This window comes from Ambystoma mexicanum, chromosome 6q (genome assembly GCF_040938575.1).
Source record: "Ambystoma mexicanum isolate Mex_15411 chromosome 6q, UKY_AmexF1_1, whole genome shotgun sequence".
Classification (NCBI taxonomy): domain Eukaryota; kingdom Metazoa; phylum Chordata; class Amphibia; order Caudata; family Ambystomatidae; genus Ambystoma; species Ambystoma mexicanum.
Window position 1 is genome coordinate 45,617,920 of NC_090937.1, and position 19,698 is coordinate 45,637,617.

A 19,698-nucleotide genomic window follows, 5' to 3' on the forward strand; every position below is an offset into this window, starting at 1 on the left:
TCCTGGTCTCGACCCTCAACTCATCCTTCTTGGAGACATTAACATCCACCTGGATGCTTCCTGTCCTTCCTCTGGACTCTTTCGTGACCTCTGCAACTCTCTCGCACTCACTATTTTCCTCTCTGGCCTGGCTCACTCTGCAGGGCATACTCTGGATGTTCTGATCTCTACAGACCTTCCCGTTTCTATCCCTCTCACCACTCCTCTCTCCTGGAGTTATCACTTTCCCCTCTCCTCCCAGCTCACTCTCTCCACCCCTCAGACAAAGCCAACTCCAACACTGCCACCTACCTTCTGGGTTATCCGACCCATGAAGCATGTGTCCGTTGAGGCTTTTGTGGCCGCTTTCTAAACCCCCTGACCCGCCTTTGGCTGACTCACACCCTGACACAGCCCTTTCTATGCTCCACTCTGCTATATCTGATACTCTTGATGTTCTTGCCCCTGTCATGAGGATCTGCTTGAAGCCCAAAGCTAAGTGCAACTTCTGGTTCGACTCAGACCTCATCACCCTTAAACACAAGTGCAGTGTGGCTGAGAGGAAATGGCATGCTTCCTGTACATCCTCTAACAAACTGGCCTGCCGCCTGCTCCAAAAGCAATACCGGCTCTCCGTCCGCACCAAGAAGACAGCCCACATCCTAGCACGCATCTCAGCGGCATCCAACAACTCGGGCAAACTCTTTGAAATCCGAAAGGAGCTGGCTAATCATGCTGCTGTCTCTACCCCTCCTGTCCCCTCCCAGTCCCTCTGCATGGCCGTGGCTTCTTATTTCATCTCTAAAACTCAGGAGATCCTGTCCTCTCTCTCTCTTCCTCTCCTCCTCCTCCTTCTACTCCCCTCTCTTCCTCTGACCCTTCTGTGGGCACCTCTCCTCCCCCATTCTCTGCTTTTGCCCTGTTCTCCCCAGACAAGGTTTCTAGACAAGTCCGATCTATGAAAGTCTCGTCAAAACAGGTTCTCCCCTGTTCTTCTAAAACCATCAAGGACCACGTTGACACCCTGGCTCCTGCTTTGGTTGATGTCTGCAACCACTCCTTCCCCACTGGAGTCTTCCCTTCCTCCTGAAGCACTCCCTTGTACACCCTCTTCTTAAGAAATCCTCTGCTGACCCCTCTTGCCCTGCTAAATACCGACGTATCTCCATCACTCTTTTCCCGGGCAAACTCCTGGAAAAGCTGGTCATCTCCCAGCTTAATCTTCACACTGAATTGGTTTGGTGTCTCCATAACCATCAGTCTGGCTTCAGAGCTGCCAAACGCATGGAAACTGCTCTCCTGAACATCCGTGAAGAGCTGCTTTCCAACCTTGACTCCAATACCCCCTGTGTCCTCATCTTACTTGATGCCTCTTCTGCATTTGACACAGGCAACCACGCCATCCTGCTCAACCGTCTCTGTGATAACCCGGGTATCACCGATCAGGCCCTGGCTTGGCTGACCTCTTTCCTCTCTGATCGACCCTCCCAGGTCCAACTTGGGTCCTTCCTCTTCTCTATCTCTAGCTCTACCTGTGGTGTTCCCCAGGGGTCTAACCTCTCTCCCTGGCTGTTCAACCAATCCTGCTACTTCTTGCCCACCGCATTTCCACTCTCTGCCCCAATTTTCAGTGCTATATGGATGACACTCAGCTCATTTTCATGCTCCCTTCCGCCACCTCTTCTTCTTCTCTGATCTCTGACTGCCTGTCCACTATCCAGGAGTGGTGTGCCACCAACGATCTCTGCCTTAATGCCTGTAAGACTGAGATTCTTCTCATCGGCACACCTGCTCCCTGCTTTCCTGTCACTCTCTGGACGGACTCTCTTGGCCCTCTTCCTTCTCCCACCTTTTGAGGCTAAAACCCTCAGGGTCATCTTTGTCTCCAGTCTCTCCTTCTTTTCTCACATCTCTGATATCTCTAAGAAGTCACAGTACCTGCTGCACCTCCTCAGAGATATTCTTCCTTTCCCCTCCTTCACCCCGATGCTCACTGTCTCCAGAGCTGTGGTTCTTTCTAGGCTGGACTACTGTACCAGCCTCTTTCTAAATCTGCCTGCTTCTACTCTCTGCAGTCTGCAACTCATCCAGACAGGACTGCAAGACTTGTCCTTGGCCTCAAGCCCAGGGATCATATCTCTCCAGAACTGAAATCTCTGCATTGTCCATATGGCCTTCTGGGGCCTGGGGCCTCAATACCTCTAACTCTCTCTTCCTAAATATCATCCTTCCCAAGCTCTTCGCTCATCCGCCTCCAACTCCCCCAGGGTCTTTCGCTTCTCGAAACAACAAGTTGGTGGTAGATCTCTTTCTTCGGCTGGGGCCTCCCTGAAACTTGAGGAGAACCATCTCCGGTTCCGGAAGCACCTCAAGGCCTTCCTCTTTCCTTCTGCTTTCTCTCCTCCTCTCCCTAGCTGAACTCCTGACTGAAACTGCACTGCTCACCTGGCTACCCTCTGATCTCAGGGACAGGTCCCCTCCCCGCCAGCTGCACACCTGGACTGCCTCCCAGGGAACCCCTGCACTTGGGGGCTGTTTCTGTATCCCAACAGTACCAACCAGCTCTTGACACTTAATGTCTGCACTTGCCACTAGCTGGCCGCACTTTTGCTGCAACGTTGAAGCTGTTTGCTTTGATGTACATGAATATTAATTGCTTTGTCAGCGGGGGGTGCAAGTGCAAGGCTGAAGCTACCATGTTAGGGCCTGGTCGGCGGGGGGAGTGCATGTGGGGGGCTGAAGCTTCCATGTTAGGGCCTGGTCGGTGGGGGGTGCTTGTGGGGGGCTCAAGCTTCTATGTTAGGGCCTGGTTGGCGGGGGTGCATGTGGGTGGCTGAAGCTTCCATGTTAGGGCCTGGTAGGCGGGGGGTGCATGTGGGGGGCTCAAGCTTTGTTAGGGCCTGGTCGGCGGGGTTGCATGTGGGGGGCTCAAGCTTCCATGTTAGGGCCTGGTCGACGTGGGGTGCATGTGGCAGGCTCAAGCTTCCATGTTAGGGCCTGGTTGGCAGGGGGCGCAAGCTTCCACTTTAGGGCCTGGTCGGCTTGGGATGCATGTGGGAGGCTCAAGCTTCCATGTTAGGGCCTGGTTGGTGGGGGGTGCATGTGGCAGGCTCAAGCTTCCATCTTAGGGCCTGGTCGACTGACCTGCAGAAAATGACATGTCATGTTATAACACAGAACTATATAATTGGCAGCGTTTTGTTGGTGGGCAATTTGATTGTCCTACCATTCCATTATAAATGCACAGCTCTAGCTTAGTTGGAAGAAAGTCAGTTTTCCTAAATGAATGGAAGCAGAGTCAGGGAAGCAGAGCAAATGTACCCTGTGGTTGGCGAACAGTGCCAGCAAACGAGCAAAGCGCAAACTCTGAAGAGGCAGCCTTGTCTCACATATGCCCCGTGCTACTCCACCGCCTTGTGTGAACACGAAAATGAGGCAGAGCGGGAAATTTCGACGGAAGTGCATTGCGCCTCACATTCATGTCTCCATTTGACCAACAGCACCATTGAAAAGGCGACCCTATATGTTAGTCACCAGGAAGCGCCAAGGGTATAAAACAGTTCAAGTCGAGAACAAAAGTAATAAAAAGAATTGCTCAAATTGAACTTCTGTCGCAGATTAATCCCCTCATTGCTAATTGCGGCCAGACCCCATCATAGCCTGAACTGAATGTAACGTAAATCGACGCCTGAATAAACCACGTCAACGTTATTATACATTTTATTCAATTTATAAAAATTATAGCAAAATATACAATGTGATCTCATACTGCCAGGTGGCAGCATTATAAGAGGTAACTTTAACTCCAAAGTGTATAAAACTATTTTCAAGTGAATATTACATATTTTCATCATAACAAACCATTAGAAGAATATTAAATATTTGCATAATTTCTTGAGATTATTGCACAGAAAAAGAAGGAAAGGGGTGGGTATCTCCTACTAATATATAGACGAATACTGTACATCGGGTGTCAAACACCATTGCAGCTGCTGCAAAATGACCATACATTCTTTCTGTGTCACCTGGAAACATTTCTGAGACCTTGAAAAACAATGTTTCGCCATGAGCATATCCTAGCAAAAACACCTTTTAAAAACAGAAAACCAGATTTGAAGTTGAGATTGTATTTTACACCAACAAATTCAAACAGAGCCCAGTTACCCCAGTTACTTTTGATCTTGGGGGCTTCATATGGCAGCATCAGTGCTCTCAACACTGTTATGTGGCAAGGAGTCCTCTTGACTTTCTGAGCTTTCACTGCTCTCTGTGTCAGGGGTAGGGGTTGCTTGTTTCAGGCCGCGCAGTAGCACATGATGTTCGGGGCTCTCATTGCTAGTGTGGGTCTCAGGTTGCTTGTCCTCTTCCACGCTGTGGTCAGGTTGGACTTCAGGGCTCTCACTGCTGTGATGGTTGTCTACTTCCAAGCTGTGGTCAGGCTGGGTTTCAGGGCTCTCGTTGCTGGCGTGGTTGTCTTCTTCCACGCTGTGGTCAGGCTGGGTTTCAGAGCTCTCGTTGCTGGCATGGTTGTCTTCTTCCATGCTGTGGTCAGGATGGGTTTCCGGGCTCTCGTTGCTGGCGTGGGTTTCAGGGCTCTCATTGCTTGAGTGGCTATCAGGGTGACTATCTTCTTCCATGCTGTGGTCAGGCTGAGATTGCTTGCTATCCTCCTGGCTGTTATGCTCAGTGCTGATTGCCGTGTCTTGGTGGCTGGTGGCATCTTTCACATCGGTATCATCTGAGGCCTCAAAGAGTTTGTCGGCATCTTCTGGTTCATCTGCCTGCTCCGCTGTGGTATCCAGCATATCCTGCGTGACAAACACAAAATGATTAGCCTGGGTAACACACATTTTTTGCCGCTGCAGGCAAGAATAATAGAGGGTGTTGCTACAGGGGTTTAGCGATATTGATTAGGGCCTCTATGTCATATCAAACTAAGGTAATAGAAACAATTCAGATTGCATACAATATATTATTATGACCCGCACTCAAGGGGATGGAATATTAATTGTTAATTTCTATAACAGATTGCATATAGCAGAATCGAATATGCTAGGATCATTGAAAGAAATCATGGAAAGTATTGTTCTTCCAACACTTGATTATCGGACAATGTTGGTGTTGGATGGAGATTTTAACATCAAACTTGGCAACGGGATTCCGGTGGAATTGTATGATGATACTGAAGATACTGTCTATGGTACTGCACTCCCACAGATGCTGAACAGATGCTTGATTTGTGCTAATGGCCTACAAATGGGGCGGTGGTTACTGGAATGGAGATTGCGTACCAGGGGCTCTGACCTTTAGAAACACACAGGGGTCGTCTCCAATAGACGACTTTTTCATGCATGTTTGCCATTGGCATCTGATAAAAGCCTTTGAGGTAACACAGGAAATCTGCAGCCACCTTTTCCCACTGAGGCTTACCATACAGTGGGAATATATCCACTTGACCACACCAGCCTCCCATAACTTAGATCTGTGTGAGGTTAATACTCACTGTAGGAGAAAATTTAATTGGCCAAACGCAATCCTTCGACTATGCAACAGCAACTTGTGTTATCCAATCTAAATATAATGCATCCAATTTTTGATAACTTTCAGTCCCCAGCAAAGGTAACAAAAATGTTCGAGGAGTTGATGTTTTCTCTTACAAATATGTAACAGCTTGACTTCAAAAATAAAAAAGGGAGGAGAACAGCTTGTTTAATGAGGAATGTAAACAATCAAAGAAGCGACTGTTGAAGGCTTTCAAGGACCCAGATAGCCATAGGGGGGAAAATCATCAGGTACAGGGCCGAATATAAATTGGCAGTAAAGAGCTTCTGGAGCACAAAGCTTGGGAGGAGCTGCTGATTGTTGTTTCCTCAAATGACTCTAAAAGGTTCTGTGAGTTTGTTTCAGGAGCGGGCTGCCCCATACAAAAAGAGAAGAAACTGAGAAAAACACATGTGGCGGTGAAGGCTTGGGTGGATTATTTTCCTGCTTTGTACGAGGGCTCTGTGGATGGGTCTACTACAGGGGTACAGAGCCCATTGATCCAGTTCTCATTGAGGGAGGTTGAAAATGCGATTAACCAACAAGCACATAATAGAGCTCCTGGCCCGGATGCGGTCCCTGCGGGCCTTTATAAGGGGGCGGTGGATCTATGGGCCCCACTGCTGAACATTTGCTTTAATGCATTTCTGCAAACAGGGGAATTCCTGCATTCATGGAAAAATGCTATCATTTATCAAATTTATAAAAAAAGCAGATCGTGGGAGTCTATAGACCAATATCGCTCCTAGATAGATCGCTCAAAATGTTTGGTTGCACATTATCGGCCCGCATTTAGAATTGGATCTCAGCTGAATCAGTGCTGGCAGATGTACAATACGGTTTTAGACCAGGTGCGGGGATCTGTGCTCAAGCTTTAAATGTATATTTGGTGGGGTCACAATCTGTCTTTGTGAAGGGCAGACCTAGTTATTTGACCTTCATGGACCCAAGCACCGCCTTTGACAAAGTCAATAGAGAAAAGCTTTGGTCGGTGCTTGGGTCCATGGGGTGCCCGAGTCGGCTATTGAGGGTTTTGCAATTGGTGCATGAGGGCACTAAGGCCAGTGTTCGATATGGGGAGCAGGGACAAAGCACCGGATATTTTGTTGGGGATACAGGAGTCCGCCAGGGATGTGTTCTGGTGGCGGTTTTATTTACACTTTTTATAGATGGTTTTTATAAGGCATTTGTTGATTCAAATGCAGACTTTCCGTGGGTGGGTTATAGAATGTTCCCCCTTTTAGCCTATGCCAACGGCACTGTTATTATAGCTCGGACCCCAAATGACCTTCAGGAATTAATTAATGTGTACACTCATTTTATGACAAACTTAGATTTCAAAATTACCACACCAAAATCGGCTATGGCATTTATGGCTGGGAGAGGGAAGCACTGGGATGTATGGGATGCACAGTAATGGCTCTGTAATCCCAAGGGTGAAAGAGTTTGATTATTTAGGCATAGGATTTGTAGACATCTCAAAGGGGGTGTCACACTTATCGAGACAAAAAGAACCAAAATGACGATCACTCTAATTTTGTAACAGTGGAAATGTCGCCAATGTCGGCCAGCATTAACCTTTTTTTGTTTCAAGGTGAGCCTTGGGTTGTTGCTTGGGGATTTCTTACCTATTTGAGGAGGACCTGGAAAGCAAGAAATCAATTTTTGGACATTCTTATTTGAACACATTTTTATAAGGGGATCATTTTTTTAATGAAGAAATGCGTTTTTAAGTTATTTAATTGTATATTTAATGCTTATGACACTCCTGGTTTGAACTGAATTTATTGTATTTTAATTGGTTCTATTGCTGCCATTTTTGTGAGTTTGATGGATTATTTCCAAATAGACTATGGTTTAATTTGAGCACAGCACATTGCAGCAAGGCTTGAGGCCTTTTGGGGTACAGAGGAGAACATGTTTGCAGATGCCACATGGAAGAATAAAAGAGAGGCACCGTGAAGATGCATTATGGGAGACACTGTGGCATGAACACATTTAAGGGCTGCCTTCCAGGCACTGGCAGCGGTTCCCTAAATATAATCATATTGCTTTGAACTTTTAGGGTCAGATAACATAAATTGCCCTGGGGGGTGTCATTTTGTAGTAATGTCATTTTTCACTCGTCAGTTGCTGCAAATGTGTCCTGGTGGTCAGTTGGTACAAATGTCGACCTTCATTTAACTGCTACTTGTGCAAAACTGCCCAGCAACCGTGCAAAAAAAGCACTTGCTTGGCCCTCATTAGGCGATCCGGCCCCTTTATGCGTGGCTTCCAATTTAACAAGAGCTCAGCATCTATTTGGGGGGCATACTGCTGGCTGTCCACATTAGAGGGGGGTTTAGCTGAATTGATGCCCTTCAGATACCAACAGGGAAGCAGCAGTGTTTATAGTAAGGGAGGTCCCTTCCTCCAGACCCGCATGGCAGAGGGAAATATCCGTGGCTCATTCTGGATGCCAAACTCGAAATTACCCCTAGGCAGAATCAGTCTCCAGACACTGTTTCCAACCACATGGCACACACATGTGACGAGGGCCTTCTCCTGTGTCATGACCTTGGACCCGAGTGGCATGTTGAGCCTGGCCCTAGACTATGAGATTGCTGTTTCCTAGGACTTGTGGGCATATTTATTCTAATGCCTCTGGTAGTTTAGAACATGGCACTCCATATTATGTGCAGTCTGCCTGGCAGAGCCATATTTGCCAAGTGGGGCAGGTGTTAGCAATGGCTTCCACCAGTCCTCCGCATGAAGCTCATGTTTGCCAAAGTGCCATTTACCAGCAAGGACCCCCATGTATTATGCTAAACTATGACATGGTCCCATGGATATAGAAACTTGCATTTGCTGCAGGTCCCCCATTAAAAACTAAGAACATGTGGCGGCTGGGCTTTCATTGTACTGTATGTGCCCCTCTGGAATTCCATGCTACTTCCTGTATGGGTGTTATAAAATCACATGTCCTTATAGAGGTACGTGGGGGAGGGTGCTGTTTTATCAGTATCAGGGATCAACCACTCTTAGGGCCTGATTCACAGACGTGTTTTATAATGGCGCGAACCCATAGAAAAACGCTCTGTGAATCAGGCCCTTTGTCATGACGGAGGAGGGTGATAGCACCTCACCGCGAGGCTGCCATGACATTGTGATAAGGGCAGCAGGAGGCATCTTAGTGGTGATCCCTGGTGCCTCATCTAGCCTGTGCATCCCTTCTAAAGATGGGAGAGAAGAGGCAGCCTGAGCTATATGGACATTGGCAGATTTCCCAACAGGCCCATGCCTTAAAAGAAATAAGAGGACTGGGGTGGGAGCAGTCCCAAAGCCTGTCATGTGATTAACTTTGACAAATCCTTCCTTGCTTCTGGTGCCACTGGCCTGCCAACACAGAATCTTTGAGCTTGGGAAGCCTTACTTTGAAGTGACAGTGAAAAGCAATCTGAGAATGGTACTTAAAGCAAAAGGGATTCAGACAGATCAAAATGGCTTCCGTGTGGAATAGAAGCACGAGTCTCGGCCTTACCTGGGTGTCGCGTTTCACAGCGCTCTTCCAGACTTTTGCTACGAAGGGGTGGTCTGCATCACTGTCTCCTCTGCCGGCATTGTCCCCTCTTGTGAAGGGGTCAGCAGTGTAGTCGTCGGTTTGGGATTCGGTGGAAGGGGCAGCGGTTGTGGCTGCGGGCAGGTCTTCCTCCGAAGAGTCGGAGTCTGAATCATGGCTGTTGCTCTCGTTGGACACATCTATGGGTTCACTCTGAAAACGGAACATTGGTTGGTGGAATTAAAGACTACATTGCAAAGCGCATGCAAGGTGTGGTTGGTTGTTGATGGGTGAGAAACTAAAATCAAGCTCGTGCAATCATGTGCTTTCATTTGTTCGAGTACCTTTTCCTTCTCTATCATTTCCCAGGAGACTCTGTTCTTGTTGGAGGAATGGGGTCACATGTCATTTAAATGTGTGTCCGTCTCTAGCTCTGCCTGCCTATGTAACTTTAAAGGGATCACTCGCTGGCACGGCTGACTTTCCGCATTTCAAGCAGGGCAACGTCCTGCCACCAGAACTACAGGCCAGGAGAAGCAGGTCTTTAAAAGAGCAGTGAGAACGCGGCACAACAATTCTTCAGCAGGGATTGTGTCGAAGCCACATTTTAATACTGAAGGATTAAATCGCCAATTCTGAAAGGGCGAATTTCATTCTACCTTTGACAGGTAATTTACAAAAAAGCAAAATGAGCAATGTTACGGTCAGCCATAGTGCCCCCTGCTCTGAGTACATTGATTTCTTTTCAAGTCAGGGAATCGGCTGGTTCAACCCGAGCCCATTCCAAAATGGCCGTCAGCAGAAATGCACCTCAATGTACAACATAACAGTAAAGAAAATTAGCTAAAACGGTGCAATCCCACATGATCAGGGGCGTCACAAGGACTGAATTAATTTGGCTTTTTTTTGGTGGCCGTTGGAAAGTTATTATAGTGTGGACCCCAGCCAAAGCTGGGTGCAAGTGAACAGTATGGATGTGCATAGAATGATATGAGAGCTGTATAAGATACAGGAGCTTTGATTGATAGAAGAGATGTGATGCATATGGACAGTGCTTTTCGGGGATTAGAAATCGAGAGTAGCTCCCGTTATGGGGCGTCTCCGAAGTAAGGCTGCTAAATGAAGTAGAGCTGGGGCGCAAACAAAAGAAGGGGCTGGGCGCATCAAAGGTGTGACACCATTGTGCCTCAGCTGACATGCAGCGCTTTCATTCAAGGAGCTGCGTGGTGCAACGCTTTGACCATAGCCCCTTGAATGAAAGGGCTGCCCGCTGCTGATGGCTCTGTACTCTGAAACAGGAGGAGGGCACACTTGATATGTGAGCTCTGTGGGAGCAGTGCAGAACATGATACCCCAGGGCTGTATGATAAAGGAGTGGCACTTGATATGGGAGATGTGTGGCAGGGGTGTGTGGTATAGAAGTGGTGCATAATACCGGAAGTGTGTGTGAACGCTGTATGATGCCCAGGGGTGTATGATAAGGGAGCGCTCCTTGATGTGGGAGCTATGCGGAAGGAAGGTGCGGAAGTGGTGTCAAATTCCAGAGGGGCATGGGTGAATTGCATGATATGGTAGCGGGGCGGGGTATAAGAAAAGACTGATTTGGGGCAATATGAAAGTAGCCTATGATATGGAGCAATGCATTCTGGGGGGTTGTTATGCGACCACTATGTTATATTGGAGCGATATATAATATCAAAGTCTTGTGTATTTATGCAGGACTGCCATTGAGTCAGAAAAAGTAGAGTCACGATTCAAAGAGTTGACTCAGATCAGGGTGTGTGACCGGTGCTGCACTCTCCGGGACGCTGTGCTGTGGCTGGTTCTGTCTAAGGTCTAGAATAGTGTTAGAAAGAGGATGTAATTCTCTTTGCAGATAGTTTTTGCAATGCCGCGTGCGCTGCCCCAGGTGGGTGGGTGCTTTGCTGGCATGTTGGGTGTAGCACAGGGCCTCACTCACCTGGTGACTGGCGTCTTCGGAGCTGGCAGAACGTTTGGATCGGTGGGCCTTTCAAAAAGGAAAAAGGTCAAATTAATGTTACATGATTTTTCTTCATGTCCAAATGACTTGAGGGATTGTATTAATATGTAATGCAAGATGCACTTACCGGCAGAGCACAAGCCATGCCGACGAGGCAAAGGCTGAGCAGGACGAGCCTCATGTTCATTGTCGACCTGCAGATACAATAATAGTGATTAGAGACAGCGCGCACATGGGGAGGCAGCAGATCACATGGGTTAAGCGTCCACTGCAGCATCCTTCTTAATACTTTGGCAGTGTTGGTTTTCCCATTAGAGCCTCTTGTTTCCTGCTACATCACACAAGTAAGATGGTGAAGTCACCACTATTGCAGAGAACTAGGCTGCTATTTTATGCAGGGACCCAAGTGCCATTTTATGCAGAGACCCAAGCGCCATTTTATGCAGTGACCCAAGCGTCATTTTATGCAGAAACCCAAGCACCATTTTATGCAGAGACCCAAGCACCATTTTATGCAGAGACCCAAGCACCATTTTAGGCAGAGACCCAAGCGTCATTTTATGCAGAAACCCAAGCACCATTTTATGCAGAGACCCAAGCACCATTTTATGCAGAGACCCAAGCACCATTTTATGCAGTGACCCAAGCGTCATTTTATGCAGAAACCCAAGCACCATTTTATGCAGAGACCCAAGCGTCATTTTAAGCAGAGACCCAAGCGTCATTTTATGCAGGAAACCGGGCACCGTTTTTTGTTTTTCAAAAGTAGATCTATGCCTACTTTTTAAAAGCGTCATGAAGATACAGTTAAATAAGTAACTTTCAAAGAATCTTCTATAAAATCGCAGAATGACCAACATCCAATTCTATTTAAGCAGGCCGTTTCTTGACCCAGGCGAGGCGGGCGGCTGCCGGGGCGCAATTGCCTAGAGGGCACAATTGCCACGGTCCCTGGAGCCCCTCCATGCTTGAGGGGATGAAATTACCCAGTTTGTCAGGCGCGTGATAGCCATGGGGTTAGTTCCTGGCGCTGCCTCTTCTGACAGAGGTTTACTCAAGCACTTTCCCGGCACTTGTTGTGGGGTGGGGACATAAGCACAACAATAAGAACACTACAATTCCCCCTGCACCTAAGACCAGCTCCTCCCATCACAATGCGGCAGGAAACTACTAATGATGGGCCATTGGTCACTGAATGGTTTTGTGCAGGCATTGTGATGGGAGGGGAGGTACAGTGGGATGTGGGAAGTGGGCGTGCATTGTAAGCAGCTTTGCCTCTCTGCATGTGTGCAAGCTAACACTTCACACTCTCTGACTCACATTCATACAAGCACCACTATTGCAGTATAAAAAGCGCTTAAAAACGTTTAACTGTATGCCCTTGTTTCTCTTTCTTTAAGTATTTATTCATTTCTTCCTCGGAGATTTGGGGGGATAACTCAAGGGTCTTGGCCTTGCAGGGACACACCGTGGTCCAGACACAGTACAAACGGAGACCCATTTGGGCCCACGGTGCGTCCCTGCAAGCCCAGGAAATGCCCAAAATAATAGTTTAAAGCAGCGCTATTTCTTTCATGCTGGTTCTTTTCCAAACTATATATCAATTCCACTTAAAACCACTTCCAAGGCACTGGTGATGAGTTACTTCATTATGCTGATAATAGTTTTGATCACTGCTGCTGAGTAAATATTCTTTAAACATTGCAAAAATACATAAATATACAGGTACCTGACAAACATTGCATGAATAAATAATCCGGGTCCATGTATCCTTATAACAAGTCAATAGTCAGACTTTACTCTATTAAAGCATACACTTGATTCCCATTCAAAGATTTTTAAAGTGATTGTTTAATGAGTTCAGGTGTCTCCTTGTCATTGCCCATTTGGCTTAGGTTGCCTCCAAACCCCCTTCAACATCTTGTATTCTTTGTGGGTTGTATATACTGCATCCTATGCCATATTCATGTTCTCTTGGTGTGCCCAGTCCTCATTATCTGCAGCCTAAGTGCGACTGGGGCATAAAATTGTCTTGGGCACCAATGAAAAAGTGGTCCACCGTTGCAAATGGCAATTCATTCCTTGCGTGACGGACTGTTTCACTTTGGGTAGGAGTTCCTTAACGGTGTAGTTTGGGAGTGGCGCACGGGGAGTGGTGGGAGTGGACCGCATGGTGCAGCGGGAGTGGCCCACGTGGTGCGGTGGGAGTGGCACACGGGATGGGGTGTGCAGGGGTGCATTCCTAGTGTTTCGCATTGGGCACCAAATCAACTAGAAACTGCCCTGTATTTAAGGAGGACTTGTGCTGTAAACATGTCGAGTTTGGAATCTGAAAATTTGAATTCTAATCCCAAGACCACAGTTGTACAAGTTGTGTGATCCTGGTCAAATCGAAGTCATCCCTCTTCCTAGCTATATTATTTGCAAAAGTGTTAACACCTAGAAATAGACCAACTCAATTATCAGGCGCTATGTCAGTACTGGACATTTGCAGTAAAAAATACATCCAAGGAGATATAAATCTTAACCGTAAAAAGAGAAAACCAAGAACACAATGGGAAGAAGAATGGACATTAAAAAGGTGCATATCTGAATGTAACAGGGGCAGAGAGAAAACGATGAATGACAGCAGTATCCACAGAGAGAGAGAGAGAGAGAGAGAGAGTGAGAGAGTGGTACGAGTGCATATAGACATAGAAACATGAAGAGGATGAGCCACAAAGGAGCTTCCAAAAGTAACTCTGACTTACTCCCGAGTTACTCCTAGTCAGCCAGGAGTACGGCCGGCAGAACTACTCACAGCAACTTTTGTGTGAATCGAGCACACCTCTCCATGAGTATGTCAATGTTAAGTGAAGTTACTCAGATTCTAGTACTTTCCTTCTGACTGTAACCCACAATGCTTTGATAATGAAGGTGAAATGGGGAGGCCGATGGATGTGATGGAGCAGCTTCAACACGCGGAATGGAAGTATTGCCCTGAGCATCTACTTGCCAAGACTCTAGTGGCAGACAGCGGAGGCCTGAGCAGAGACACGTGTCAGGAGCAACTGGGGGCATACGGTGCAAACAAGCTGTGCCCTCAGTACTTGAAGCCAGGGGACAGGACGGACACACGTAGGATTGGACGTGGGGAGAGAAGTCCCACCCATCAGAGGTATGCAAAGTCCGTTTCTACTGGTCGCTCATGGAGTTTGGCAGATGCATAAGCGTGTAAGAGAAGGTCTGTGGCCGTGAGTGGCAGCCAGAAAGAGCCGACCTGTCGCAAGTCTACGAACAATGGTGACCGGCACCTGTCAGACAGACAGGCAGCACTAATGGGATATAGATGCAGTCTCCAGTGTTGCACTTAAACCTCGCGTCTATGCTCCCAATACAACATGTTACATGAAGAATGGGGTGGTTATAGCACAGACGGCAAATTCAGGACTTCCAGGCACCTGTCTGAAGGTTTACAGTGGAGCGCTACTTGTGCAAGCTGCGGGAACGAGGGCACCGGGGACTGGAATCCTTGGCAGTAATGTTCGCAGAGGCCTCTCCTTGAAGGGGCAGTCTAGTGTCAGATATCAGGGAGCACAGCTCCATGGGTTGGAGTTTTGAAGAAAAGGCGATACATTAAAAATAAATAATTACTATTTGAAGGTGTGAGATCCAATTAAATTCTGTGGACCAGGGGGCGCTGGCCAAGATTGAGGTGCCTTCCCATAGGGTTAACCTTTTCCCCCAAATGACTGGGAAGGGAGCATAGTCCATGCCCATTCAGTCCTTAGCCCCATTGCTGCGACTAGCAATGTGTACATCAGAGTTATTTCTGGTGGTGTCTAGTGGGGGAGATCCCTGCAGATAACTGGACTGTAACACCCCATAAATCCTCTAGGGTCTGAATAAACCTCTAGATTAGAGGGAAGAGTGACCTCTACGGACCTCGAGCTGACGGAAGCAGTGTCCTGGGGTATAGAGCCTGGTAGTCCATGGATACCAGGAATGCAAAAAGGCAAGATTTGCTTAGATTCCCATTTCACAAGTGAGCCACAAGCTTCTAGTATTTGTACCTGCTTGTTTCAAAAACACACTGCGCATTTTAAACCCCCCTCATCTACGTCCCTTCTAGGAGCGTCCAGATCCACCCCATCGCCCCAAAGCACTCCCACCAAGGGGCGCAGACCCAGAGATCTGCCAAATGGCTTCAGGTCATGTGTATGGCCTCCCATCTCTGCTCTCCATCGCCCCCTGGCTGCCAGAGGTGTATGTATTATCACAGAGGAGATGTCTGAAAAGGGAGGGGCCCATTAAGGCGGCACTTCTTGAAATACCCCCCACACCCCTGACCCGCGACGTACTGAGGTGTTTTGTAAAGCAGCACCATACCACCTTCCAGACTCTGCAGATCTGTGATACTGTCAGCATTAATACACACCCAAGTGCGGAATGCAGGAAATGCAGACACCGCACCACACAGAGTGTGCTTCCTGCATCCCAGCAGGTGAGCAGGGCCTTGAACTGAGGCCAGGCAGAGGGGGGCAGGCAGGCACACTCCGGATTAACCCTACACTGCTCTCCTATAGAGTTGGGGCAGCAAGAGATGGACGGGAGACAGCGGAAGCGGGACGAAGTCTGTGCCCGCGGGAATAGAGAGACTTGTGAGTTTTCAATTACACATCAGCTGCACTAAAGGAAATTAATACCACTTTTAAAGAGAACACCCACGTACATATTACTTCTCTTATCTTGCTGTTAACAGCAGCAGTCCCAACTTCGTAAAGTGCTGAAACCTATTTTCACAAATGACTACCTTTGCATAAACCCTGTCCTTTTTGGGACCCGTTCCTCTTCCTCTTCACATGTCTGCGCGCTTAGGTAGGGTGTCTGTACCACGGTTTATACTATATCATGCATCACCCACCAAAATAACTTTTCTTCAAATTAAACAATTTCATAGCGTGAGCATGACAGACGATTAAGATACACTGTATAGAAAGAGGCCATGAAGCTTCTATGTGGCGGCCTTTAGAAGAGTACATCTACATTCTAAGTATAATCCTGCATTGGGCGTTCCTGACATATCATACCCCATGTGTGAGACTCATGAACCTACTGTCCCAGTTGGACCCCATCAGGGCTAATTGTTCATCTTCAGACCATGAAACTTTGCTCCCCAACTTGATCATAATGTGTGATCCTGGGCAAATCAATATATCCCCTTCTGTCCGAGACCCTCCCAACTGCACACAACTGCAAAGAAACATACTAAATACCATTTGCACATTTAGCTATGACAGCTCATATGGAGAAGGGTGGGGAGGCCTTCAGAGAAGCTGTGATCTAGTGGCACTATGTCTCACTATGAAATCCTGACCCCTGGGTGCTACCCATTCATTCTCCAGCTGTTACAGTGGATCCTGAGCAAACCCCTCATCTCCTTTTGAAAACGTTCTCAATTTTGAGAGACAGGACCAAGAGAACTGATGTCTAGGAGTCCTTATGCATCTGTTCACTAATATGTCTTAGGAGCGCTTAGAAACACCAGCATTGAGCACTTTGTAAAACGCATTCCCTTCTCTTCACACGAGGAGCATCACGATTACATGCAGGTTACCACCTCGAGTTACAGAAGGCTTGCTAAGGGCTCAAGATGAATTAACTAATTTCTGGACTAATGTGTAAAACACAGTTCCCGCACTTTATCCTTCTCCCAAAGAGACTTGTGCGCAGTAGCAGTTCACAAGTGTTCCGGTTCATGAACAGCCTAAAATCAAATCAGCATAAGCTCTCATTGCTCTTATGTAATGTTGTCTTTTTCTTTGATTTTACCTTTGCTATGTGTCTTTCTGAATAAAATGAAAATAAACACGTACAAAAAAGAAGTAATTAAACTGCATTACCTTTCCTTGTGTGGAAACGTGGAGTTCTGGAGTTATCTGGCTTCTTGTTCTGCAGCAGCAGCACCAGCAGGGGGCGCAAGAGGCGGCTCGGCAAGGTCCTTCCTGAGGGATGCTGAGGTTCTCTGCGCGCTCCTTCTCCCTCCCGCTATTTAAGCGCTACCCCAAACCCCTCGGCCAATCACCGGCCAGCAGCGCGTGACGTCACGCACTTCTCGGTTGCCCAGACTCTGCCCACGTCGCCCACACTTCCTCCTCCTGTGGTTTTTGGTTTTGGAAAAAACCGCGTTCTATAGTTAAACATTTGTTTATGCGCAGGCAGCGCCGCCGGTGAACACGAGGAAGAGTTCAGCTGCCAGTGCTTCTGTTTTCATGGAGCTCAGGCCTGCAGCAGACTTTATTCCTAGACATGTTGGGCCTGAGCGCGAATTACCCTATTACCGTGAAAGGTATTAGACAATCCTGACACAGTTGGATATATTGGGAGGGAGCTTGTTTTTCAGGCTTCTGCCTTACAAACATATTTTAATGTTGCAATATCTCTCATGCTGTCAGTACTGTAATGGGGTACCTCTGCCATGGGATGATGGTTCACTCCGATACCTTTCCTTTGAAATGTGTTGGACTGGATGAGTGTGTTGCTGAGCCACTATATGAGACTGCTTTTTAAAGCTATATATAAGGGCAATATAGAGATAATCTCTCCAAGTAAACACCCTCTAAATGCAGTCTGTTAAAACAAAGGAAGTTAAGAATTACCCACAACTCTCAACACCTAACGCAAGAGTCATCCATAGCTCATGTGGACCCTTCACTAATCAGACCATAAAAGTGCTGGCAAACCTAACGTGCATTTACTTCTCTTTTCAATCTCCCTCTCCATCTGGGATCTTCCCGGATTGCTACAAGATTCCTACTGTCCTAGCCATCCTGAAAAACCTCTCTACTGACTCTAATCACCCTGCCAACTAGGGCCACGCCTGTCTCCTGCCCACTGCTCCCAATTCCTTGAACGTATAGTGTTCAACCATGTTATCAATTATTTTGAAACCAATTGCCCATGGGAACCCGCTCCAATCTAAATTCAACAGCAAACACTCCACTGAAATGCCCCTAACTCACGTCTCCAACTTCCTTAGCAATGCCCATCCCTCCAAACTCCCCTCATTTCCCATTCTCCTTGATCTCTCTGATGCCTTTCACACTGTTCATCAACATTCCCTTCTCCCAACCCTATCTTACATTAGCACCTGAGAATGGATTGCCTCCTATCTATCTGACTGGATTATCTCCCATCTCCATCATAGCTGGCGTTCTTTAACGGCCTCCTCTTGACCTACTTTTCTTCTCTTTCTACACCTCCATTCCTGGACAAATAATCTCTTCCTATGGCTTCTCCTGTTTGCTGATGACACCCAAACCTCTCCTTCCCTACTCCACTCCTTACCTGTCCTGCCCAACATCACACTATCAACCATCCTTCACTAAATGGTACATGTACCTCAGGCCCAACTCTTCCAATACTGAAATTATCTACCTTCAATCTCCAAATACCACCTCCTTCCTCGCTGATCTCACCCCCCAATCCCTTCGTCCTGGAGGTCAGGGACGTCAGGGACGTCATTTCACCAAAATGACAGGGGTCGCGGAAGTGACATCACATGACCCTTGACCTCTGATGACATCACAGGAAGTGATGCCATTTGACCTCACCCCCAAGTGACATCACAGGAAGCATTGGAACACAATCTTTCACCCCTTGACAAAACAGGAAGTGGCATCACATAGCATTGTTCCTAAGTACACTGCGATAAATATGGTTATGATATCACTGTAATGTCATATACATTTCATACAAGAATGAATCACCATATGTATACTTAATATCAGTGTGTATACGGCCATATTCCCAAATTAGAATGCAAGCAGACGTCCAAGGGCAAATGATAATGATGTGTTATTACATAGCACTTATGCTTAAGCACTTTATACAGAACAAATATACATACAATATCACTCGACCTGTTTTGGTACTCATTTATAGACCTTAGAACGATGAAAGGCTGAGTTGGCCTTGCCGGGATTCAAACTTGCAACCTGCAGGTCACACACACATTGCAGCAGCGAGCGCTCAACCCACTGAGATATTTTACCAACTATAGCTATCTTGCCGGCTTTAATTAAATGAGAAATTACATGTCTGAAGGTTCTCAATGTCAGAAAGTAAATTACACTCTGTAGTGGATACTAATACACTTGTAACTGAGATTCAACAGCAGACCAGTTCATCTGCAGGTCTGGTGAAAAGTTGGCCACACGTCAGGCCTGCGTGGATCTACTTTTCAGGCTTCAGAGGTTTGCAAATTACATACCATTCGGAGGGTTCATAACTGTGTATGAAATAATTTAGAGTAGCACAGAAAAAGCAGTGCACTCACACAGCATCCCGTACTCTGGGCACTCGTTACCTAATACATGCAAACAAACTTCCGGAAGCATACCATTGAGATAGGAAAGATAGACACATTGCAACAAAGCATTAATTGTGGCACAATGAAATCAAGGGCCAATTTATGTGCTATGGTCAAGCATTTCTAAACTGTACACAAGATTTTAGGGACAAGGATTTTGTCAAGTGACCAAGGACACTGAGATGGAATGTCTTGTGATAATCGTAACAGAGGCAACGGCAGAAAATCATGCTGTAACTGCAACTTGCGAAGAGCAAAATACATATATATTTTTTCTACATTATGAATTTGAGGTGTTTAAGAACAAAT

General features: G+C 46.9%; 1 protein-coding gene across 1 annotated transcript; it reads right to left on the reverse strand.

Moving 5' to 3' along the window:
- Window positions 1-3,681: 3,681 nt before the first annotated feature.
- LOC138515752 (protein starmaker-like) lies at window positions 3,682-17,051 on the reverse strand. Its single transcript, XM_069630455.1, has 5 exons — window positions 16,922-17,051; window positions 11,167-11,233; window positions 11,019-11,066; window positions 9,041-9,271; window positions 3,682-4,787 (listed from the first exon to the last, which is right to left on the reverse strand). The coding sequence occupies exons 2-5, from the start codon at window positions 11,224-11,226 to the stop codon at window positions 4,170-4,172; spliced, it is 957 nt and encodes a 318-aa protein (XP_069486556.1). The 5' UTR covers window positions 11,227-11,233; window positions 16,922-17,051; the 3' UTR covers window positions 3,682-4,169.
- Window positions 17,052-19,698: the final 2,647 nt, after the last annotated feature.

Excerpts from the sequence above, each read along its gene's own strand:
- LOC138515752 (XM_069630455.1), bottom strand. The coding sequence starts at position 11,226 with ATGAACATGAGGCTCGTCCTGCTCAGCCTTTGCCTCGTCGGCATGGCT. Across the intron at positions 9,272-11,018 it reads CCGAAGACGCCAGTCACCAG|AGTGAACCCATAGATGTGTC; the intron begins GTGAGTGAGGCC and ends TTCCGTTTTCAG. Across the intron at positions 4,788-9,040 it reads CTGTGAAACGCGACACCCAG|GATATGCTGGATACCACAGC; the intron begins GTAAGGCCGAGA and ends TTTGTCACGCAG.